This window comes from Schistocerca nitens, chromosome 1 (assembly GCF_023898315.1).
Source record: "Schistocerca nitens isolate TAMUIC-IGC-003100 chromosome 1, iqSchNite1.1, whole genome shotgun sequence".
In the NCBI taxonomy this organism is placed as follows: Eukaryota; Metazoa; Arthropoda; class Insecta; order Orthoptera; family Acrididae; genus Schistocerca; species Schistocerca nitens.
The window spans coordinates 1,105,837,788-1,105,863,905 of NC_064614.1; the positions used below are offsets into that span (position 1 = coordinate 1,105,837,788).

The 26,118-nt window shown below is 39.8% G+C and overlaps 1 protein-coding gene across 3 annotated transcripts in view; it reads left to right on the forward strand.

Annotated features, from left to right (window-relative positions):
- The window catches only part of LOC126198805 (uncharacterized), a 146,791-nt gene that overhangs the window by 113,820 nt on the left and 6,853 nt on the right, over window positions 1–26,118 (forward strand). For all 3 annotated transcript variants that reach the window (XM_049935378.1, XM_049935392.1, XM_049935385.1), the window contains exons 13-15: window positions 1,656–2,181; window positions 10,486–10,620; window positions 21,567–21,763. In XM_049935378.1, the coding sequence (XP_049791335.1) occupies window positions 1,656–2,181; window positions 10,486–10,620; window positions 21,567–21,763 (858 nt within the window). The remainder of the gene's footprint in view (window positions 1–1,655; window positions 2,182–10,485; window positions 10,621–21,566; window positions 21,764–26,118) is intronic.

Here is a 26,118-nt window from a genome sequence, read left to right on the forward strand (position 1 = left end):
GTGCAGAGTATGGACACAGTGACCTGGAAGTTGGCCGTGAGCATAAACAAACTGGAATTCGGACTTCCAGAGGGGAGAGATTTGGTGCAGGAAAGCATGCCCCACCGTCCTCTTGCAGAGCAGTTACTGTACACCCATGTTCCGTGTTTTTGAAAAAGCGGAACTGGCTTGCGGTGATAGGGATTACTTATGCCTTTTGCTGTTGTGAAAATTGTAATCAAACTCAGTGATTGACCAGGATTAGTTTCTTCATTCATTTCACAATAAGAATAGAAAGCAATGAGCAATGCACAACCAAAGCATTCGGTAATGACTACTGTGCTTTTTTTATTTTGCAAACATGTTTTTATGCACATTATCTTTCCAAAATTGGCTTCACTAAATGATGTGCATTGTCAGTAACTGAAAATTGGTTACATTTTCGATATTTACATGCAGAAAATATAGTTGTTTCAATCTTTCTCTGATAAAATAGGTTCAGCTGGATACAGTTTGCTATGAAATAGCATTCATTACATAATTTCTTGTTTTTGTATTCTGAGGCAGAAGTTACATCTATATTTACATTTATTGCAAAATGCAAATGTTTCAGGTCCCTAATCATTTGATCACTAGGCATTAAGATACAACATTTGTGTGTCTTGCTGAATGGGGGTTCTGGTTAACTGCCAGATCATTAGGATGAAACAAACCTCAGAAAAAGAAACTCCCACCACAAAGTGTCCTGTGCACCAATAGAGTGTATTCATATGTCAGTTGACATTAAACAGTTATGAGAGGACAACCTCTGGGACATCTGCTGTACGCCAGCTATATAACACCTAAACGGAAAAGGCAAGGATCTTAAAAAGAGTTGATAATAATAATGAAATCAAGATTTTATCAACTATAACCTCTACTAACAAAGAGAGAAAAAGCTGCAGTATCAGACTTTGTAAAAAGATAAATAAATACTAATCAGAACTGATGATGCTTTGTGAAAGAAAGTGAAACACATCTGTTGTAACACACTGTGAAACTGCATTAGGCTTAAGACAGAAAAAACAACAAAAAAACAAATCCTCAGTCATCATCATATCATCAGGGACATTTTCTAGCCATTGGCACAAAGCTTCTCCATTTCCTCCCACCACCTCTTATGTATCTTCCTTAGCATTCTATTGAATGTCATTCTCTGTATCTCTTAAACCTTTCTGATTACTGAGCGAGGTGGTGCAGTGGTTAGCACACTGGACTCGCATTCGGGGAGAATGACAGTTCAATCCCATGTCCAGATATCCTGATTTAGGTTTTCTGTGATTTCCCTAAATTGCTTCAGGCAAATGCCGGGATGGTTCCTTTTAGAGGGAATGGCCGACTTCCTTCCCCATCCTTCCCTAATCCAATGAGACTGATGACCTTGCTGTTTGGTCTCTACTGCCAAATCAACCCAACCCCAGCCCTGATTCTATCCATTCCTGTAATGGTATTCCCTTTACCATCTTCGTGTTCTTTTCATTTAGAAAAAAATTGTATAAAACAGCTGCTGCAGAAGATGACCGTCCAAACAAAAATATTAATTGTTATTGCATTTATTCACAGCTTAATAATATTGCTGATCTTCAATCTTCCTAACAGACTGTTGGAATTGTATCTTGCTTCTATTTTATTTACAGGTTTCAGGTGATTGACAACAGTTGCTTGACACTGGATACATTATCAGCAAAATTTTGGGGAAAATTCATCTTCTGCGGTGGAGAAGACTACTTAAACTTTAAACAAGGTTATAGCTCATTAATCCAGTGTTTAACACAGAAACTACCAGATGGAATCTTGAAGTTGAAAAGACCAGTTGTAAAAGTAAAATGGAAAGGAGAAACAATAAATACTTCACTGATATGTTCAAAAGGACATATCAGTAACATGGGGAGTGAAGGCTCCCAGAGACTATTACTGGTGAACAATGACTCAGAATTGCCAGATGCAAATGAAATGAAAAAGGAAGAAATTAAAAGACATTTAAATAATCCACATAAATTGGAGGAGACAGGTGCAAAAAATTGTAAAGATTATGTGAAAATCACTTGTGAAAATGGGTGTGTTTATTGGGCTGAACATGTAATAATTACTAGTTCATTGGGTTATTTAAAGAGGAACTACAAAACATTGTTTGAGCCATCATTACCATCAAGAAAAATACAGGTAATTTTCTTCAGATACTGTATTGCATCAAAAAATGTAGTTTTAATTGTAATTCCATGAGTAGAACAGACAAATAATGTGTTTATTGATATTAACACTAACATGTACTCATATACATACCCTGTAACCTCACTCATTCCAGATCATTTTGATAAAAGAATCATTCAAATGATCTGTGGAACATGCAGCTAACTAACTAACTTTCTACATCTGCATCTACATCTATATGACTACTCTGCAATTCATGCATAGGTATATGGCAGAGGGTTCTTTGAACCACCTTCAGACTATTGCTCTACCATTCCACTCTCTATTAGCACGTGGTAAAAGTAAACACTTAAATCTTTTTTTATGAGCTCTGATTTTTTGTATTTTATCATGACGAGCATTTCTTCCTATGAAGGTTGGAGAAAATAAAATATGTTCACATTCAGAGGAGAAAGATGGTGATTGAAATTTCATGTAAAGATCATCCCACAGTGAAAAACACCTTTATTTTAACCACCCCAACTTGCTTATCATGTTTGTAACACTTTCTTCCTTATTTTGTGATAAGACAAAATTAACTATTTGGACATTTTCAGTCACACTTGGTAAGGACCCCATACCGCATAGCAGTACTCTAGCAGAGGACAGACAAACATAATGTAGGCTGTCACTTTAGTAGATGTGCTGCATCTTCTAAGCATTCTGCCAATAAATCACAGTCTTTGGTTTGGCTTCCCCACAACATTATCTACGTGAATGTTGAAGTTTATATTGTTCATAATTTTAATTCTTTTAATTCCTAGGTATTTTGGTGAACTGGCATGCTTTTAATTTGTGTGATTTACCATGTAATCAAAATTTAACAGATTTCTTTTCATACTCATATCAGTGACCTTGCACTTTTCCTTAGGGAATGCCATATGTCACTTTTGTTTTACTCAATGATTTTCCTTCAGTTACTATGTACTATGACCTTTCTGACTGGAAATCATGAATCCAGTCACACAGCTGACATGAAACTCCATAGCTATGCAATTTGATTAGAAGTCTCCTGTGAGGAACAGAGTGAAAAGTCTTCTGGATATCTAGAAATATGGAATCAGGGAATATCCTGTTGATGACATTCATTACTTTGTGTGAATAAAAAGCTAGTTGTGTTTTACAGGAATGATATTTTTTGAACCTGTGATGATTATGATTACATGTCTGAACACAGTATATATTCCATAATCCTACTGCAAATCAATGTCAGTGATATGGGTCTGTAATTCATCAGATTACTCTTGCATCCTCTCTTGGGTTTCAGCGTTATCTGTGCAACTTTCCTGTGTTTTGGTACAGATATTTCATCGAGCAAGTGATTGTGTATGATTGCTAAGTGTGGGGCTGTTGTATCAGTATACTATGGAAGGAGGCAATTTGGTATATTATCTGGACCTTGCCTTTATTAAATGATTTAAGCTGCTTTGATACTCATTTTGCAGCTGCTCTTGATCTAAATTCTTTGATATTAATGTGATCTTCTTTGGTGAAATAATTTTTGAAAACTAAGTTTAATAATTCTGCTTTAGTGACACTGCCATCAGTAATATTATCATTGGTGTTGTACAGCGAAGGGATTGATTGTGTCTTGCCAGTGGCATACTTACATACAAGTTTACATATGAGCAGAATCTCTCTGGATTTACTGTCAGATTTTGAGACAGAGTTCTGTTGTGGAAGCTATTAAAAGCATTTCACATTGAAGTTGGCATGAAATTTTGAGTTTCAGTAAAATATCACTAATCTTGGAGATTTTGTGTTCTTCTAAATTTTGTTGCTTGTCCAACAGCGCTCTGACCTATTTTGTGTACCATGAGGGATCAGTACAATCTTTTATTAATTTATTCAGTATAAATCTCTCAACTGTCATAACTACTATTTCCTTGAATTTAAGCCACTTCTGGTGTACACTTACATAGTTAATTGGGAAGAAGTGGAGACTGTCTCATAGGAAGGCTACAGGTGAATTTTTATCTGCTTGTTTAGTATCCATCATGATGTTCCCTGTTTGCTCAGGACTATTTGTTGCTTAGAGGTCTAGTATATTTTCACAACCATGTACACTTTGAGTGGTCTTCTGAATTAATTGCTCAAAATAATTTTTAGAGAGAGCATTTAATACATTTTCTGACAATTTTTTGTACCAATCTCCACTGAACATGTATTTTTCCCAGTGTATTGAGGGTCGATTGAAATCACCCCAACTATAATTGTAAGAGTGGAGCACCTTTTTGAGACGATACTCAATTTTTCTGTGAACTGTTCAGCAACTGAATCATCTGAGTTGAGTGATTGGTAAAATGATCCAAGTATCAATTTATTCCAGTTGTCAAGCATAACCTCTAACCATGCTATCTGACAGGGACTATCTACGTCAATTTTGCTTCTAGATAAACTACATCTAACAGCAGCTATCATGCCACCACCAACTGTATTTAATCCATCCTTTCTGTACATCATTATGTCCTTTGTAAAAATTTCGGATGAACTTATCTCCAGCTTTAGCGAGCTTTCGGTACCTATAATAATTTGATCTTCAGTGCTTTCTATTAGCATTTGGAGCTCTGGTTCTTTCCCAACACAGCTGTGACAATTTACTACTACAGTACTCATTGCTGCTATGTCTACCTTGAACCTGTATTTTTTTTTTTAGACCCTTTGAGACTGAAGCTCTTTCTGTACTTTCCCAAGACCCTCTAACATAAAAAAAACTGTCCAGTCCATTCCGAATGACACTCACTATTCATGTAGCTATGTAGCTGTCTCCTGTGTATATTATACCCCAACCTATTAAGCAGAACCTGAAACCCAACCATCCTATGGCATAAGTTGAGAAATATGCAACCTACGTGGTCACAGAACCATCCAAACCTCTGGTTCAGACCATCCACTCACCTCTGTGCCAAAGGTCTGCAATCAGTTGTATCAACAATGCTATACATGATGAGCTCTGCCTTCATCTTGCAGGCAAAACTGGCAGTCTCTACCACTTCAGGTAGCTGCCTGAAACCAGAGAGAATCTCTTCTCATCCAACACGACACACATTGTTAGTACTGACACATGCCATCAAATGCAGTTGGCTGCACCACGTGCTCTTCATGGCTTACAGAAATTCTTGTTTCACATCTGGGATGACTGCTCTCAGTAGGCACACAGAGTGCGCACTGAATTTCTTCCTCTCCTTAGCAGCCATATCCCTAAGGATCTTCATTACCGTATTTATTCGAATCCAAGCCGCACTCGAATCTAAGCCGCACCTGAAAAATGAGACTCGAAATAAAGGAAAAAAAAATTCTCGTATGTAAGCCGCACCTGAAATTTGAGATTCGAAATTCAAGGAGAGAGAAAAGTTTTAGGCCGCACCTCCAAATCGAAACAAAGTTGGTACATTGTAATATGAGACAATTTAGGCCGAATGAATGACGATACAGCTACAGTAGTTTGGTTCGAGTCGTAAGCTTAGCAGTTAAGCTTTACCAGGTAGCCATTGCTATGCGTCAGGCGCTCCGTACGTATTTATACGGATACCTTTCCTTTTTGACGTGCTTCGTCTGATTTGAATCGATTACTTATTTTGCTTTGATCTGATAAGTGCCGTTTTCTTTGTTATGGGTGTTTACGTCACTCTAAGCTGAAAATGCATTACTGTACTGTCATGCATTGTTTGTCGCATTCTGATAGTGCGTGTTTACGGCCTGTTGCCGCTCGCGGCATGGCTTGCTTTTGTGCGCGCTACCGCCACTTAAAATTAAAAAAAAAAAAAAAAAAAAGAGAGAGGAATCGTCTCATTAGCGAAACAATGGCAAGAGACTGATATTCGTTGTTACTTACACTGCTGCTTTCTTTGATAATGATCAACAAGAACCAAATAATAGAGTGCGTATGATAGAACATGTTCTGAACGAGAGTTAGGAGAAAATTTTTCTCCGTTTGAAAATCTTTGTGGCCGCTTTTTTAGTACATCAAATTCTGCACAGAAATTAGTCATCTTAGATTTAAAAATCTAGTCAGTTGCCGTGCTTCATTTCTGACTGTATCACTATTAGGCATAAGAACAATACGAATATAAACATGACACGATACGTATATTCTTCCGCGTTTGCTGTTGTCTCACTCTAGTTTCGTAGTTTATTAGGCAGACAGGATTTAAATGAGATAGCAGCAAATGCAGTGGTCGAAACTCGGGGCGGAGAAAAAAAGCTCATCTCCCACCTTTCTTTTTTTATTTACTGATGCAGAAGTTTTGGCGCCAGTATTTATCTTTGTGCCTACAAAGCATGCCTGTGCAGCGCTACATGTATTCGACGGCAGAAGTTAGTTGTGGCGGCACCTACCAACATTTTTCCGAACTTCCGCTTCCTTTGCACTCGATTCTAAGCCGCAGGCGGTTTTTTGGATTACAAAAACCGGAAAAAAAGTGCGGCTTAGATTCGAGTAAATACGTATATGCCTGACAGTGGAGCTCCCAATTATCAGTTATCCCACTTTCTATGAATGCCTGGATCTTGTGGGCTCATAGGCTTCCTCTGGAGCAGGGTAAATGATTGCAGCTGCCTTAGGGATTTTGTCAGCCGCAGATAATGCCTGAAACCTGAGCACACCTTGAAACGACCTCCCACTCGACCACTTGTGAGGGTTTATCCTCAATGTCACAGGTCACAGTAGGGGACCAATTGGGGGTACGAGGAATGGTTTGGATGTACACTGCATTCCCAAATCCTGCCCCCCAACATCGATGCCCATTAGCAACAGTGTCAAGCTGTGTGACTGAAGCTAACACTACTCGAAGCTGTGAGCAAAGGGTCCTCCATTCCACTCACCTCTGATGACAGTAATCACATTCCCTATCCATACTAAAGACAGTGGAAGTATACACTAAACATTTATAAAACCACAGAACTGTGACTGCTAGATACAAATACACAAGAAATGTAAGAATTCAGACTAAAATGCACATAGTAAATAAAAAATAAGTTGCTTCTTGGTATTAAAAGCTCATTACAACTCAGAAACAAAAAGCCATGCTCTGATGTGCTGTTGATGACAGGGGAGCTATTTCCCAACGAACGAGGTCTGGAACTGAAAATGGCTGCTCATACCATAATAAACACCTGTTGCCATACAAAATATACACTACACAGTTATAAAAATGCAGAACTGTGACTACTGGATGTAAAAATATGGAAGAAATTTAAGAATTCAGATTAAAATGCACACAGTAAATAAAAAAATAAATCACTTATTGTTATCAGAAGCTCATTACAACTTACGAACAAACAGCTGTGCTCTGATGAGGTGCTGACAACACAGGAACTGCTGCCCAACTTTATTGTATGTCTGCAAGTTACAAAAATAACAGTAAAATATTATGAGCCAAACTGTGTGATATAATAGCTTCTGTTAAAGAATAAATCATTAACAAACAATAGGGTGTTAAGTGCAATCTCTAAGCTTCCAGTTAGAGCTCCATTGGGCCATCTGGTAAAGCAATCATATGTAAAACATTTGAATTAAAAACAGTCTTGGTTGCAATTTGTTCTTTTATTAACAATGCATTTTTTCTTCATGGAGTATCTTCAGATTATGTTAAACTTTTCCTTTTACATCATTTTAAAAACAATAAATTGACTCTGTGCTAGACTGAAGTATGCATTGAATCAGATACATCTGTAAGGACCTAACCTTTTTACAACATTTTAAAAACCATGAAATGGCTCTGTGCTAGAATGAAGCATGCACTGAATCAGATGAAGCTGCAGACCACAGAGACCTTCAGTCTAGCACAGAGACACTTTATGGGTTTTAAAATGGTGTAAAAGGAAAATTTTAAGATAATCTGATGTGATCCATGAAGGCGGAACGAGTTGTTAAGTGAAAGAATACATTGCAACTGGGGCTGTTTTCAGTTCAAGGACCTGTAATATATGTGTGAGGGGTAGTATAAAGCTTTAGTTGTCACCTCAAAAAATAAAGTAATTAATTTTTTTTTGTCTGCAATTCTGAGACACAAAGAAATGCTTGCATCACAGCATGTTGGTGGAGAATCCAAAACAGAATGGTGCAACCTATTGATAAAATGGAGATGAGCCGCATCATTTTGTTTTGGCATCTGTGCTGCTGTACTGAAGCATGAAGATTTCAGTGTGTACCATGACTGCTGTCATCAAAGAAATAAAATATTAATTATGTAATGTAATTATAAATAAGTTAGCCTCAGGATGCATGGATGGATTTTAATTTTTTTATCACTTAATCAGTTTTCAGAGTACCAGCCTCATCTTCAGATACACCTTGTAATTTACAAATAATTTATGTCAGGTATTATTTTTTCAGGATCATAGCTGGCTGTCATCACTGATCAACAATACTTGCAAGACCAGCATCCACAACGCCTTGTAGAAAATTTCACCTCAGCAGTTGGCAGATGTTACAAATGCAGGCCTTGCACATATTGCTGGTCAGTGATGACAGCTACTTGCGTTATCAAAAAGCAATTGGGTAATATTGATTAGATGTGTATTATAAGATGCAAATGAAGATGGGGCTGGTAATTCTGAAATCAATTATGGAATAAAGAAATTAGAAACCATCCTTGCAACTGGAGACTAATTTATTTATAGAAGGTTCATTCAATAAATAACCAGAAGAGTTGAATAAAAATACCAAACTTCAACAAAGTGCTTCTTAGCTATTTTTTGGTGGTTTGCAAGATCTATCATCACATGGGGTTGGGATGAATACCTCATGAATTCATGAATGGGATGCTGGGGATCAGTGAAACAAGGTGGCAGCACCCTTGCAATTTTGCACCATTGTGGAGCAGCCGAGTGTCATTAGATTTCTGTTAGCTGAAGGATAGAAATCAAGTGAAATTTGCTGTCACATGGCACTCCAATATGGTGAAAGTTGTCTGAGTTGAACATAAATGTATGAGTGGGCAGATAATTTCAAACAGTGTGTTGAAGATTCATCAAGCCTAGGATGATCTGTCTGTACAGTCATGAAGAAACACATAGCAAGAGTTGATGAGTTATTGGAAAACAGGTGTATTACAGTGAATGATATTTCAGCAGCAATGAACATTAGTGTTAGGTCAGCCCACCACATTGTTCATGTCATACTGACTATCTTTAAAGTTTGTGTGAGGCAGGTTTCAAAACATTTGACATCAGGAATGAAAGAAAGGCATATAGATGTGCACAGGGAGCTTTTGAAACACTACAAGTCTATAGAAAAGGCATTTATTCACTGTATTATAATGGGAGATGAAAGTGGGGTGCATTTTTACAAACTTGAATGAAAGTGGACTTCAGAGGAGTGACGACATTCTTCATCTCCAAAACTCAAGAACGTGTGAACTGAAAGAATTGCTGGTAAGGTCATGTTGACTCTGTTTTGGGACCATAAGGGAGCAAGCCTTGAACATTACTTGCCAAGAGGTCAAAATGTGAACAGTGTGACATATGTAAAACTTATGTGTAAAAATTTAAGACCAGGAATTTTGAGGAAGCATAGTGGACTTGTGTCTAGTCGTCTCCTGTTATTGCATGACAATGCAAGACCACACACTGCTAGAGTCACATGAGAGACTATCAAGACCTGACATTCATCTTCTTGCTGCATCCCTCATATTCCTCAGATCTGGTACCTTCACATTATCACATTTTTAACTCCTGGAAAGAAGGTCTTAGTGGATCGAGGTTAACTGATGATGAGGAAGTCCAGTCAGCCACGCATAACTGGTTACATCACACCCCCAAGAATTCTCTGCATTTGGAATTGACAAGCTTGTCCAATGCTGGCATAAGTGAATAGAACTTAAGGGGATTATACTGAAAAATTAATGTGTTGTATCCATTCTTGTAATAGTCTGTAAAAAAAATCAATTTTTATTGAATGATCCTTGTAATTATGAATCATCACATGGCTGCATTGTTACTACCCTCTGTAATGGAAAGTCAGAATCAATCATGTAATCTTATTTTTTGAGGTGATAATTAAAACTTTATGACTACCTCTTGTACAGTTATCCAAGCCCTACATGTCCCAACATCTGTGAATGATGAAAAGGATTTAATTGTTCTGACATTTTAGGCAGTGTTCCCTGTAATATGTTTGAATTCAGCTTACTCTTACTATATGCACTGGGGGAATATTTCCTGCATTACTTTCCTGGCAATAAAAAATTATACCAAATTTGTGTAAAAAATAAAATCACTTTTTCAGTTTCAAAATCTTACTTTAATAATGCATAAAAATTACTTTCCTTACAGGCCATAGAAGAAATGGGCTTTGCTGCAATTAACAAAATTTTTCTGATGTATGATGAACCTTGGTGGTCAGCTGATACAAGGGGATTCCAGCTGATTTGGTCTAAAACAAATGAAATGAAGCCATCAAAAGAACAGGTAGACAAAGTGTTTACTTGTAAACAACAAGGTGTCACAAAATAAAACTCTTATGTTAAATTACAGAAAAATATTGAAAGTTGTCCAGCTTTTAATACTTGAAGCTTGAGGTGTAAATACAACAGGTTACAGTGGTAATCTATGAATGTGCACAATATTACTCTTTGGTTTATTGCCACATGTTGTGTTTATTTAATTCATGGGATGAGAAGTTCCGCCTTATGCAAGACACCTTTTTTCTTTTGTTTCACCCATACATGTTTCAGCACTTTTGTGCTATCGTCAGTGGGTTCTATTTTTATTTTTAAATTACATGATGTTATTGTTCACTTGTTTTGGTAGCTGTTCTGCTACACAATATACAACTTGTCATAGTTTTGAAGTTGTGGTACATTTTCCTGTGTTGTTGGCGAAGTAAATGGCAGCGAAAACTCCACCTATGTTTTGAGTAATCGTAAAAACTGCATTGCCATGCGAACACAGCAAAGAAGTAAGCCTATTTACTTCGCCAACAACACAGGAAAACATACCACAACTTCAAAACTATGACAAGTTGTATATTGCGTAGCAGAACAGCTACCAAAACAAGTGAACAATAACATCATGTAAGTTAAAAATAAAAATAGAACCCACTGACGATAGCACAAAAGTGCTGAAACATGTATGGGTGAAACAAAAGAAAAAAGGTGTTTTGCATAAGGCAGAACTTCTCATCCCATTTTCTTATCAGGCACGGAAACAAGAAGAAGAGCTGCACCACAAGATGATTATTTAATTCATCTTGCAAAAGGCTCTTTAAGGATCTTGGGATTTTCTCTTTCATGTGCCAGTACATTTTTTCATTAATGGTATAATAAGAGTGAATACAGGATGAACTTTGAAATTCACCACCACAATAAAGAAGTAAAAATAGTTTTCATGCAAATTTTCTATCCTTGTCTATTGTCCAGAATGAAGTTCTATATTCAGTGAAAAAGCAAGAAATTGGAAATCCCAAGCTGTGCATACTGTGTAATGTTCATCTTCAGTGCTAAATGAATGTTTAATGTTGATGGAAGGGAAATGCTCCGTGTGTATAAACCAGAGTGACATGAAGTTCCCACAAGGTATTACAGTGTGAATAAGATTCTTCAAAATTGATGTTTTTTGCATCATACTCTGCATGTGAGATTACGGGCTATTCTTATTTGCTGAAATATGACTGGCATGGCTTACCCTGGTATACTGTAACTATGAATCCATTCTCAACTCTGAAATAAACTAGTTAACTTTGTTTGGCAACAAGATAGTGCATCACCTCACTGGCATAACTTTGTATAGTATTAATTAAATGAAATGGTATCTAACTATTGGATTAGAGTCAATGAAACATAGCCTACATATCTACCTTCTCAAACACTATGCAGTTGATTATCTGGGGTTTATAAAGATCTGTATTTATTTTCCTCCTCAGTTAGCTGGCCTACTTGAATTGAGAAATAAGACTGAAGATTTTCTATCCTGCTCTACATAGGTAGAACATAGTTTATGATCACTTGCAGTGTGGTAACACAGAGACCAGTGGAACAAGCAGGCAGTTCCTGAAGTCGATGACAACGAAGTTCACAAGTGAACAGCTAACCAAAAACAGGTCCAGAGTGTAGCAAAGTTGTCTTAAGCATGTACAATAGTCTAGGGAGTAATCTGAATCAAAAACATAATACAAGCGAGGTAAAAACCCGAATGATCTGTGGCATGCACTTAAGGCTTCAATGAACTAGTAAGAGACCAACTGCCAAGTCAGGGCTGCAGTATTTGCCAGCCCACTCATGCCTGTGGATGAGCCCATATGATATTTCTGTGACTGTGATAGTGCCACTCGCAGGAGCAAGCTGTGGCCAGAGAGTGAAGCCCAAGCATCTCTGACCAGTGCTCCATATTGATACTCAGGCTAGGCGAGGAATCTGAATCACTGTCAGATACTAAATAGCTCCCCCTTTAATTTGCATGTAGGCCCACAAATAACCTGGTCTCTGCTGATTTCATCAAGGAAGGGAAGAGAGAGGTGCCGGAACATCTGTCAAATGCTCACGCAATAGTTCCCTGGCATGGTCAACTGCCAGCCATGTCTGTGGGGGTCCCGGGTGATCAATGAGTTCTGGAGCCCAGCTTGATCCTGCCAGCAGAGGTGCTGGCTGTGGTGGAGATTGGGACAATGGTTTGGCTTCCGTGGACACTGCAGTCTGAAAATGCTCACACTCTGTTGATTGTGTGGTGAGCGGATTGCAGATATTAACGGGAGCTGATTGTGGCTTAGGCATTGGATGTGTTTCACTCTTCATTGGCATGTAACAAGAGGGCAGAAGTTGTTAACAATAGCAGGAAGGCTTGTCCCAGGTGTCACTGCATGGATCAGTGGCTACAGGAAAGGGGAAGTAGTACATCTCATTGGGGTTGGAGCTAATTATGATGTGTGACTTGATGCTCCTGGCTGCCCACAATGTCAAACATTTTCCACCTCCTACTGCTGACGATGACACCTATGGTGTACCAGGGTCCTGGACGAAAGTGCAAGCCCAGACATGAGAGCCCAGACAGTAATACAGCTGCGGGGATGGGTGATAGGTCCACTGAATCAGCACAGCAGTTTGAAGAGGCTACAGGGTCTGTGTCTGTACCAAATTTTGGCCAGACTATGTCTGCATGTAGCTGTAGACTGGTAGGTTGCAGAGATGCTAGTGAGTGCTTCCCCAAAGTCAGTTGATGTCACTACCTTGTGCATCTGTATTTTTAAGTTCCTGACCATCCACTTGGCTTCTGAACTGGACATAGGACTGATAGGGACAGTGGTCAGGTGCTCAGTGCTGTTGTGCTTACAAAAATCCTGAAATTCTAATGTCATGAACTGAGAGCCATTGTCAGAAACTGAAGTGGGAGGTACTCCTTTATTGTATATACTATGGACAGGGCATGGATATTAGCTGCTGTGGTAGTCGTAGCCATCCACGCTGCATATGGAAAGTTAGAATGGGCATCAACAACTAAGAAGTCTTTGGATAAAAAGTTCTTGGTAAACTCACTACATCAAATTCAAATAAAGCATTAACCATAAACAAGGAACCTCTGGGTCCAGCAGTGTTCACTGCACTGTCATCAACTTGCCCACAAGGAACTTGATCAAGTCACCTCTTTGATGCTGAGTAAAAGTCTGAATTTTTCTCTACCTTCACGGATTCAGAGATTATCAGTGGAGTGGAGCAAGCAGTCCGGCATCTTCCTCAGGAAACAGCAGATGGGATTAGGCTTTCTACTAGCCAAATTTTAGCAGCAGCCAAGCCACCAAAATCTGGTATTAGCAGTGAGGAGGGATAAGAACTTAAATTGTTGGTGAAAGATGAATTAGTTGTCTTACCAGCTGACAACGGAGTCCTATAATTATCTTCACTTCAGTGCAACAGATTATCATAACAAAGTGTGTATATTATTGGAGGATTGCATTTCCTGGATTCTTGAATGAGATCTCAGGTAGGCTCTGAGCAGGACGACAGGGAAGCCATTAAAGAACTCTGGCTTTTCAAAGTTCAAGAATCTGAAGCCAAAAGCAGCTAGGCCACCCATGTTATACACACTGTTGGTCCAGATTGTCCCACTCCTCCATGGCAATTTGGTGTAGATCTCTCAAACTGGTTGGTGTGTCACGTCATCCATAAACAGCCCTTTTCAATCTATCCCAGGTTTGCTCAACAGGGTTCATGTCTGGAGAACATGCTGGCCACTCTAGCTGAGTGGTGTCATTATCCTGAAGAAAGTCATTCACAAGATGCGCATGATGGGGATGCGAATTGTCATCCATGAAGACAAATGCCTCACCAATATGCTGCCAATATGGTTGCACTATTGGGCAGAGGATGGCATTCACATATTGTACAGCTGTTATGGTGCCTTCCATGACCACCAGTGGCATACATCGGCCCCACATAATGCCACCCCAAACAAGCAGGGAACCTCAACCTTGCTGCACTCACTGGACGGTGTGGATAAGGCGTTCAGCCTGACCAGGTTGCCTCCAAACATGCCTCCGATGATGGGTTGAAGGCATATGTGACACTCATCAATGAAGAGAACGTGATGCCATTCCTGAGCAGTCCATTCAGCATGTTGTTGGGCCCATCTGTACTGCACTGCAGGGTGTCATGGTTACAAAGATGGACCTGGCTGTGGATGATGGGAGTGAAGTTGCGCATCATGCACCCTATTGTGCACAATTTGAGTCATAACACAACATCATGTGGCTGCACGAAAAGCATTATTCAACATGGTGGCATTCCTGTCAGAGTTCCTCCAAGCCATAATCCGTAGGTAGCGGTCATCCACTGCAGTAGTAACTCTTGGGCGGCTTGAGCGAGTCATGTCATCAACAGTTCCTGTCTCTCTGTATCTCCTCCATGTCCAAACAACATTGCTTTGGTTCACTCTGAGATGCCTGGACACCCCTTGTTGAGAGCCCTTCCTGGCACAAAGTAACAATGCAGATGCAATTGAACCATGGTATTGACTATCTAAGCATGGTTCAACTACAGACAACATGAGCTGTGTACCTCCTTCTTGGTGGAATGACTGGAACTGATCAGCTGTCGGACCCCCTCCATCTAATAGATGCTGCTCATGCATGGTTGTTTATTTCTTTGGGCTGGTTTAGTGACATCTCTGAACAATCAAAGGGACAGTGTCTGTGATATAATATCCACAGCCAACGTCTATCTTCAGGAGTTCTGGGAACTGGGGTGATGCAAATCTTTTTTTGATGTGTGGATAATCTGCCTGAAATGCACCAAGATGCATACCACTTAGACCGATCACGAGTGTTACATATAAGGTGACGAAGTATTTATTTAAATTACCACCTATTTTATCTAAATTATTGGCACTTATATTCAGCCACTGCAGACTGCAATTAAAAATTCTCAAATGATACCATGGCCAGCCTCGATGTAGTCTTCCTGTTTATGAAAGAACCAGGAGAAGAAACAGTAAGACTGTTGGCCACTCATTTATCTCCTGAACTCTTAAAATTGTTCTGACATACCCTTATGACCATGTGTTTTTTGTACAGTGAATTTATTATTGAATGATTGATGACACAGCCATGATTTGTCACTGTCACTGGCCATAGCTAATTTTTTCATGGTGGGTTTCAGAAAATGAGCTTCCCTCCATCCATCCTGCTTCTTCAGATATGTTTGATTTGGGTGCATGGTGGTGAGGTTCTGCAGTAGTTCATTGACCATATGAACAGTATACATCCAAACATAAGATTTATGGCAGAAATAGAGATGGATGGAAAGTTGCCTTTCTTAGATGTGTTGTTGAAATGAAAAGCAGATGGATGACTCGGTCACTCTGTGAATTAAAAGCCTATGCATACAGACCTGTATCTCAAGGGGTGAAGCTTTCACCATCCAGTTCAGAAGAGAGTTTATGCTGAACATTCTAATTCGTAGTACCAGGATTGTTTCACTCAAGGAGCACGTACAAGGAGCAAGAAGCTCTGAGATGAATCATCTGATGATGCAGTTCAGGAGGCTCGGGTATTTAGTCCATGATATTAAGCCAATGCTGTTGAGAAAACCAAGATGAGGTGCCATTTATCAAAGCCAGGAGGACCAACACCCTTCCAGTCTGCAGTGCAATAACTGAAAGATAGGTAGAATCGTAAACAGGTAAGGAATAAAACTGGTGTTTTGGATGCCAAGGAAAATTAAGGAAATGTTGTGACATGTAAAAGATAATCTCAGCCTGAGAATTTATAATATTCCTTGCAAATATGGCTGTAGTTACATCATCAGTCTATATGGACTGTTGCTTATTGCTATGTTGAACATCAGTGTCACCTGAAGTACAGGAATTTTGAAAAATCGGTTGTGGCTGAGCTTAGCCTGTTAAATACACACAAATTATGTATGAACATATGAGAATTCTGCCCCACACTTTGAATTATTGGGTCTTTGTGGCTAGAGAGGCAATCAAAATTAAACTCTGTGATAAAAACTTCAGTATAGACAGTGGTTATATACACTACTGGCCATTAAAATTGCTACACCAAGAAGAAATGCAGTTGATAAACGGGTATTCATTGGACAAATATATTATACTAGAACTGACATGTGATTTCATTTTCTCGCAATTTGGGTGCATAGATCCTGAGAAATCAGTGCCCAGAAAACCACCTCTGGCCTTAATAACGGCCTTGATACGCCTGGGCATTGAGTCAAACAGAGCTTGGATGGCATGTACAGGTACAGCTGCCCATGCAGCTTTAACATGATACCACAGTTCATCAAGAGTAGTGACTGGCGTATTGTGACGAGCCAGTTGCTCGGCCACCATTGACCAGACGTTTTCAATTGGTGAGAGATCTGCAGAATGTGGTGGCCAGGGCAGCACTTGAACATTTTCTGTATCCAGAAAGACCCTACAGGACCTGCAACATGCGGTTGTGCATTATCCTGCTGAAATGTAGGGTTTCGCAGGGATCGTATGAAGGGTAGAGCCACGGGTTGTAAACTCATCTGAAATGTAACATCCACTGTTCAAAGTACCGTCAATGCGAAAAAGAGGTGACCGAGATGTGTAACCAATGGCACCCCATACCATCACGCTGGGTGATACGCTAGTATGTGATGACGAATACACGCTTCCAATGTGCGTTCACCGCAATGTTGCCAAACACGGATGTGACCATCATGATGCTGTAAACAGAACCTGGATTCATCTGAAAAAATGACGTTTTGCCATTTGTGCACCCAGGTTCATTGTTGAGTACATCATCGCGGGCGCTCCTGTCTGTGATGCAGCATCAAGGGTAACCGCAGCCATGGTCTCCAAGCTGATACTCCATGCTGCTGCAAATGTCATCGAACTGTTCGTGCAGATGGTTGTTGTCTTGCAAACGTCCCCATCTGTTGACTGAAGAATCGAGACGTGGCTGTACGATCCTTTACAGCCATGCGGGTAAGATGCCTGTCATCTCGACTGCTAATGATACGAGGCCATTGGGATCCAGCACGGCGTTCTGTATTACCCTCCTGAACCCACTGATTCCATATTCTGCTAACAGTCATTGGATCTCGACCAATGCGAGCAGCAATGTCGCGATGCGATAAACCACAATCGCAATAGGCTACAATCTGACCTTTATCAAAGTCGGAAATGTGATGGTACGCATTTCTCCTCCTTACACGAGGCATCACAACAACATTTCACCAGGCAACGCCAGTCAACTGCTGTTTGTGTATGAGAAATCGGTTGGAAACTTTCCTCGTGTAAGCACGTTGTAAGTGTCGCCACCGGCGCCAAACTTGTGTGAATGCTCTGAAAAGCTAATCATTTGCATATCACAGCATCTTCTTCCTATCGGTTAAATTTCGTGTCTGTAGCATGTCATCTTCATGGTGTAGCAATTTTAATGGCCAGTAGTGTACTTAGCAATGCATGAAAGCCAGCAGTTGATAAAGAAACAGCACAATGGAAGACTTTTCATAGCTTACCGCCTGATGCAAGTGATGGCACTGGAAGTTTGTGCTGGATAGAGTATGCAAAGAGTTTCAGTATGCGGATGCATGGGAGGAACTACCAGCGTGCATGGACATACTGGGCACCACGTCAGTACCATTTCTGTGATGTCACCATGATGAAATCCAGCCAGTTAGTTGCTATCCTATGGGCTTAAAAGTGAGGAACCTCTTCAATTTCCCAGCAGGTAGATGAAGCCCATGATGGTGATGGTGGAGGTAGTCATCGGAAGCTTAGGATTTTATCCAAATTTGACACAGCAAATTTACTGAGAACTTTTTACCCAGCAATCACATTGCTCCATGGAAAGCTCCTGTGAAATCAACTTGCCCTGTTTTCCAGGTGTGGTCAGGGCATGGCCAGAGGCTGAAATGCTATGCTGGAGGTGATTGATTCTGGGTGCAGGCCTACCAGTTCTGGATGATGTGTTGTATGGCAGTGTCAACACCAGCCCATTAAACATGCTACTGTGCTATTGCCTTTATTCTGCACATACCCCAGTCTGCGGTGTGGAGAAGCTTCAGTGTGCATATGCAGAGCATGGGAGGAACTACCACCCTGCATTCAGAATCATCCCTAGGTAACAAAAAGACACACAGTGACATTAAGCCTGTGCTGTAATGAAAAATAGGTGCACCATTCCAGATTGATGTCCTTAGGCAGATGCTCTGGTCAACTTTGCCATACAGCAGATAACATCCTGCAGAGTATTGGATCATGGCCCATTCCTGCTGCTGCTTCATGTGCCATAGCCAGGAGTTTGTTGAGAGTGTGTCACTGACTTGTGTCCAAGACAAAACTCATGCCTATTAAATTCTGCATCTGGATCACAAGGCAAGCAAGGAAGTGCATCAGCATTTGAGTGCCATTTGGTGGTCTGGTAATCAATCTCGTAGGTATAATTACTCAGGAAAAAGTCCACCATTACAGCTGCTGCATTTTTCTATCATGAATTGTTTTATCATGAAGTTCAGAAAGGGGATGGAATAGCAAACGGAGGGGCTGGTGGCCAGTGATCAAGTGGAACTTAGAATCACAGAGATATATGTAAAACTTCCTGACACTTTATGATAATGAATGCCTCTTTCTCTGTTTGTGAACAATTCCACTGTGCCATATTTAATGTTTTAGATGCAAATACAATGGGCTGTTCCATGGCATCAACATATCTGTGGTACACCACAGCACCAATGACACAGTCTGATGCATCAATGGCAAGCGTTAGGGGTGTGCCAGCATGGAACATTGAAAAACAACGGACCGACCTAAGGCACTTTCTAAGTTGCAAGGAAGGGTTCTGGTTCAGCTCTGATTATATTAATTTAACAACATTTTTATGAAATTGATTAACCATCTAAGGGCACCGGCAAGATAGCGTGCAGTAAACTGATGGCCATTGTTGTTGTCACATGTTGGCTGAAGCAGACACTTGCCAGCTGTCCTGGTTTGTGGCAGGCAAAACAGATGATGTCACAGAAAGAGCAGTGACACCATTGATGCAATGGTGAACAACTGGACATGATTTGACAGCACTAACTTATCTGGGCCACCTTCGAAATGCCAAGGAGGAAGCAGTTGATGAGCCTCTGCTTGCAACACCGAGGGTGAAGGATCAATGGCGAGGGCAGGGGATCAATGATTTCTGCATTAACTACTGAATACCATGTTACTGGACTACCAGATGAAATAGTACTTTGTAAATTGCAATCATAGAGCACGACTGTGGTTACTATTACTACTAACAATGTTGACACCAGAAGTATCATGAACATAGTTTGTGGAGATGCAGTTTATTTGGGAGCTTTAGTAATTTTAAGCTCATAGCTCAGGATTGGATCAGACAGTTCTAAAGTCTTCACAATAACTTCTCTACCAGAAGAAAGATGTATAATGTCATGGAGTAATGAGTCCATATACAATGCACCACACTGTTTACAGGAGAAATCACACTTACGTGCTAAGTTTCGCAAGTCAGCAGCCCATGCTATGTATGTTTGCTTATGGTGCACAACACATTGGTTAAATTTGAGCCTAGGGACAGCTATGTGGGGTTGTGGATGGTAATAGTCTCTCAGCACTCCACAAACATCAGAAAATTTCAAACTAATGGGTTCTGTGAGTAGATGTAGTTGTTACACCACTTCGTTCAAATGATAACTAGACACAGTAAGAGCACACACTGACACTCTGTGTCATTTATCTGACTTGCCTTGAAGTGAAGAACAATGGAAAAAACAGATCTCTCAACTCTCATTTACCTCATCAAAGTAAGCTTATAGCAGAGGGGTAAGCAAGGAAACAGCAGCTGCTGAATGTTACTGGTTTTGCAGCAGTTTTAACTGCAATTTCTGCTGTTGCTGTTGTAATTACCACTGCTGTTTCTGCTGCTACTGTTGCTTCTGCTGGAATTCACACTGTTTATCTTGCTGTTGCATTAGTGTTTGCTGCTGGAATCCCTATTGCTTCTTGTGCTGTTGCTGTTGTTGCTGTAACTGCTGCAGCCTAACTTTTGATACACAGAACCCATGCTGCATGAGAATGACAACATGGTGAGAAAGTTATCATTCTACTTTTCTGTTCTCTTTGGTGTAGGTAGAACACAGTTTATGATCGCTCACACTGATGGTAATGCAGAGTCCATAGAAACAAACAAGCTGTTCCTGAGGTCAAGGATGGTGGAGTTCACGAAATGAACATCTAACCAGAAACAAGTCTGGAGAGTAGTAAAGCCATCTGAAGCGTATATAATAGTTCAGGGAGCAATGCATATCAAGAAATGTAATACAGGCAAGGTCAAAACTCTACTTATCAGTGGCGAGTATGTGAGGCATTATTGAACTAGTGAGAGACTGACTGTTGAGTTGAGGCCGTGGTATTTACCAGCACACTTGCATCAGTGGATGAGCCCAGGCGATATGTCAGCTGATGCGGTGGTGCCTCTCGCAGAAGCAAGTTGTGGCCAGGAAGCCTGAGTATCTCTAACTTGTCCTCCATATCGGTACTCAGGCTGGTCATCGCATCTAAATCGTAGTTGAATACTAAAGAAGCAATTGCTGCTTCATTTACTTCGGACATACGAATTATGGTGTCACTTGACAAATTTTGCTGACACAAGACACTTATAGTTCAGACTGTTTTTTTTATTTTATTATCTATCATTTACCAGTGCAAATCAAAGTTAACAAATACTACAAAGCTTTCAAACCCTGATAGTCTTTCTGAAACAACCAATACAATAAATGTAACTTTATTTTAGTGTAAATATCTAAGGGACAAAATGGTTGTATCTGGTCAAAATGTAAAGTGGTGTGATGAAACTAAAGCACACTGTAGACATGTATAAAGTGTTGGTGAATCAGAACATAACAATAATCATTTTTTTGTAATTTTTTTAGGAATTCTCTTGGACCCGAGATGTAACAGGATTTGATGTTGTTCTTACACAAAGAGCAGTTCTACTTGGATGGGTAGGAGGTAATGGTGCCATACTTGTGGAAGATTTACCGGAGAAATTGGTGGGAGAACACTGCACACAACTGTTACAGAAGTTCACCAAAAGGAATGATATTCCATTGCCCCGAGCAGTTTACAGGTATTTGAAATAATTAAGTTTCATTTTCTAGTCCTGGAAATAGCTGTATTTACTAGAAATTTGCCGCTTTATTCACTAAAAATATAAAAGGAAAGTACAGATGAACATTGCCAAAAATGAAAAATTTTAAGCTTTCAAAATTTTCCATCTAATCGTCAACTACAACTAAATATGTACTTTGCAAGCCACCATAGGGTGCATGGCAGAGGGTCTCTTGTTCTACAACATAATGCAGTGGTTTTTTCAACACTCATGACAGACAGCTCAATGCTGGGGACACTCCCCCAGCATGTTGGGCGTAACAAGACCCACAGAACAGAAACAGGGAGCGGTGGCAACAATGCTGTATAAGCACTGTTCAGAAGGCACCAGACTGATCAGCTTGCACTACCACTATGTCGCCCTCATGAATGCAGTGGATACAGTAGGGCCACCCTGTTATCGCCACTACACCACACCAGGTTTCCAGCTGCTGAGCTCATATGAATGGGCACTTGACAAAACCACTTTGAGGGAGGGGTTTGTAATTTGAGGGCCCATTGCTGGACTTCCTTATGTGGGACAGAGCAGATGATAACATCATGAATCTGCCATCTGCACACAATTCTTTTGACATGGCTGTGACAAAATGGCACTTGTGACTAAGGCCGTGGAGGGGCACAGCCTAGGCACAATAAGACTGATGGGGCTGCTTCTTGCATTGATAGGATTCAACCCTAGCTGCCTTAAAATGCATGTGGTAGTGATAGTAGGAAGACAACAATGAACATACTTTGTCAAACAACAACAAGGAAGGTTCCTGCAATGGGGTCAACTGCCACAACACCTGATACGAAACAGGAGAAATCCATGACAGAAACATTGCACGACATACCTCTGCATCCATAGCACAGAAGGTGTGGAAATGTTGCTGTAGGCAGTGTTTGTATGCTTCCCAATCTTCTGCTGCATCATAAAACTGTGGGAATGGAAGAGGAAAAAGTCAGAGATGAAGGATTAGAGTGCGATGCAGGCAAGGCCTGTTGCATGACCATGATGAGATCCTTCTGCTGCTGCACCAGTGTTTGAAGCAGAGACTCCATGTCACAACCAGATGCAAAAAGCACAACAAAAAACACACAAAGATATGACCTTACACATTGCCAATATAAAGGGTGTCCCACTCAAATCTCCCTGATTTCAAGGACCCAGGAGAGAAAAACCACAGTAGATACAACAATGAAAAATGCATCACATTGTAGAGTGTCTCAAAGAATTTATATTCCCAAGTCAGAAGTGCCAAGTATCATCACCAGAGTGCAGCATGGTCGCACGAAGTGAAAATGGCGACTACACAGCAGCACGTGCAAGCAGTAGTATGGTTTGCAGAAACAAAATCACTGATTACTGTGCAAATAAATTATTGTCGTATTTATGAATGTGATTTACCTGACGCGAAAACAATTAAGGAATGGTATAGGAAGTTTCTGGCAGTAGGAAGTGTTCTGAAACATTCTGGCAGTGCATGTTACGGAGTTTCAGAAGAGACATTGGAGGACGTCAGACAAACATTTCTCAGAAGCCCACATAAGTCAATTCATCAAACATCTAGGCAATTTTATGTACCTCAAGCAACACTGCATCATGTAATTCACCAGTGTCTTTGTATGTGTGCTTACAAAGTGCAAATTCTGCAACATCTGACGCTGAACGACAAACTACGCCGACAACAATTTGCTGCAGATATGCTGCAACATATTCATACGGATGACAGCTTCCTGGAAAGATGTTTATTCTCAGATGAGGCAACCTTTCACCTATCAGGAATGGTTAATAGGCATAATGTTTGGATTTGGGGTTCACAAAATCCGTACGTTGTTATTGAACGTGTTCACGATAGCCCTAAACTAAAAGTCTGGTGCGGGCTAATGCACAACAGTATTGTTGGACCATTCTTCTTTGCTGAACAAACGGTGAATGAGTCAGTGTATCTGTTAATGTTGGAGGAGTTTGTGTACCCTCAAATACAAGACTTGCAACCCAACATCATTTCTCAACAAGATAGAGCTCCGCCACATTGGTCAACAGCTGTTCACAAGTTCCTGGATAGGAAATTTCCCAATCATTGGATCATATGTGGAGGAACCATTGCCTAGCCACCACGTTCACCCAGCATTACGCTGCTTCATTTCTTCATGTAGGGATTCGTGAAGGACCGTGTGTATGTGACCAAAGTGGACGATATTCCTACACTGTGACATCGTGTCACTAATGCGATTGCAATAGTGACAGAGGAAATATTCCAAAGAACTTGGCAAGAAATTGAATATATACTCGATATTCTTCATGCTACAAGTGGTTCACATGTAGAGGTGTATTGATGTTGAATAAATAAATCCTTTGAGATGCTCTATAATGTGGTACATTTTTCTTTGTCGTATCTACTGTGTATTTTTTTTTTTTTTCCTGGGTCTTTGAAATCAGGGAGGTTTGAGTGGGACACCCTGTATTCTAATCACAAGAATGTACAGACAATGACGGATGCAACACATTATTACATATAGAAATAACTTTTACAAGAAGACACTTGCCATGGTTACAAGCTTTTGGCCTGCCGGTAGTGTGCATGGAGGAGAGCCTGCACATGCATCCATGAGTGGCAGCCTCTGACATTTCTAGCACCTGCCAACTTCTGTTGCATGCCTTACAACAGCATGCCTGGATCTCAGGTGTGTAATCTATGCGGGTCTCTACAGTCTGTTCTCATACGATTGGTGTTTTTTTTTTTTTTTTTTTTTTTTTTTTTTTTTTTTTTTTTTAGAATTCCCATTGTTAAGTCTTATTCATATAATTGTAAGTAAATTGTTAAACCCCCCACCCCCCATGTACAAATCATACTATGGTTTTCATACCTACAACAGATACAGAAGTGTAAAACCTAATAAAACAACTTAAAATTAAACATTCATCTGGCTTGGATGGTGTCACATCACATCTCGTAAAGGAATGCAGAGAATGTATATTAAAACCATTGACACACATGCTGAATGCTGCGATAGAAGAAGGTATATTTCCAGATTCACTGAAAGTAAGTAAAGTGAAGCCAATATTTAAGAAAGGGAACAGGGATGAATTAGGAACTTACAGGCCAATATCATTGATCTCAACATTTGCTTAAAACTATGAAATGACAATGAAGAATAGAGTTGTAAGTTTTGTAACAAAGTACAGTATACTGCATTCATCGCAACATGGTTTCAGAGAAGGGGAGTCAACAAAAACAGCATCAACACATATAATTGAGTACATTCTTAATTTACTTGAGAGGCAACAAAAGACTTGTGGGATTTTTAAGGACCTATCTAAGGCATTTGAGTGTATGAACCACTCAAAATTAATGATGAAATTATATCAGTATGGAATTAGAGGAAAATGCTATTACATACTTAAATCATACGTTACAAATAGGAAACAATGCATGGAAATCATACATACTAGTGGGGGAAATATAACAAACTACAGATCAGAATTGCAAACAGTTAAACACAGTGTGCTGCAAGGGTCGGTTCTTGGGCCAATACTATTTATACTCCACGTAAATGACTTCCATAGCTATATAAATCAGAAACTTATAATGTATGCTGATGACACAATCATTTGCACAGCTGACGCAAAGGAGGAGCTTGAGAAGGAAGCACTCCTGTTTATGAATCAGTCTAAAACAATGAATGTAGTATGTCAGACCAAGCATAGTGAAAATTATAATATAAATGGAAAGACTATTAATGAAATAACCAGCACAAACTTTCTAGGAACTATAATAGACAAACATTTGGCATGGGGGGAGCACATAGATGCACTGTGTAAAAAGATAAACAAACAGATCTTCATCATGCATAAAACAGCTAAGACTGTGGATGGTAAAGTCCTCAAATCAATGTATTATGGACTTGTCTTCCCACATTTGTCTTATTCAGTTCATATATGGGAAGTGCACAAGCTGGCTGCTTAAAAAGAGTATTCACAATTCAGAAAAGGGCAGTGAGATGCATTGCAAAAATACCACCAAGACAGACCTGTAGGCAAGCTTTTGTACACTATAATATTATGACAGTATATTCACTGTACATATACCAAAACATAATGGTGGTAAGGTCAAGTGATAAACACCTCCTAAATAAAGATGTACACAAACACGGTACAAGAGGAAATGAAAATTACTACATGATAAACAGAAATCTAAAACTGTCTATGACTGCCCCTGAATAAGCATGCAAAAGGTTTTTTAATTAACTCCCCAAAATAATTAAAAAAGAAACAGACCTAAAATGTTTTAAAAATCATTTGAAACTATATCTCACAGAGAAATTTATATA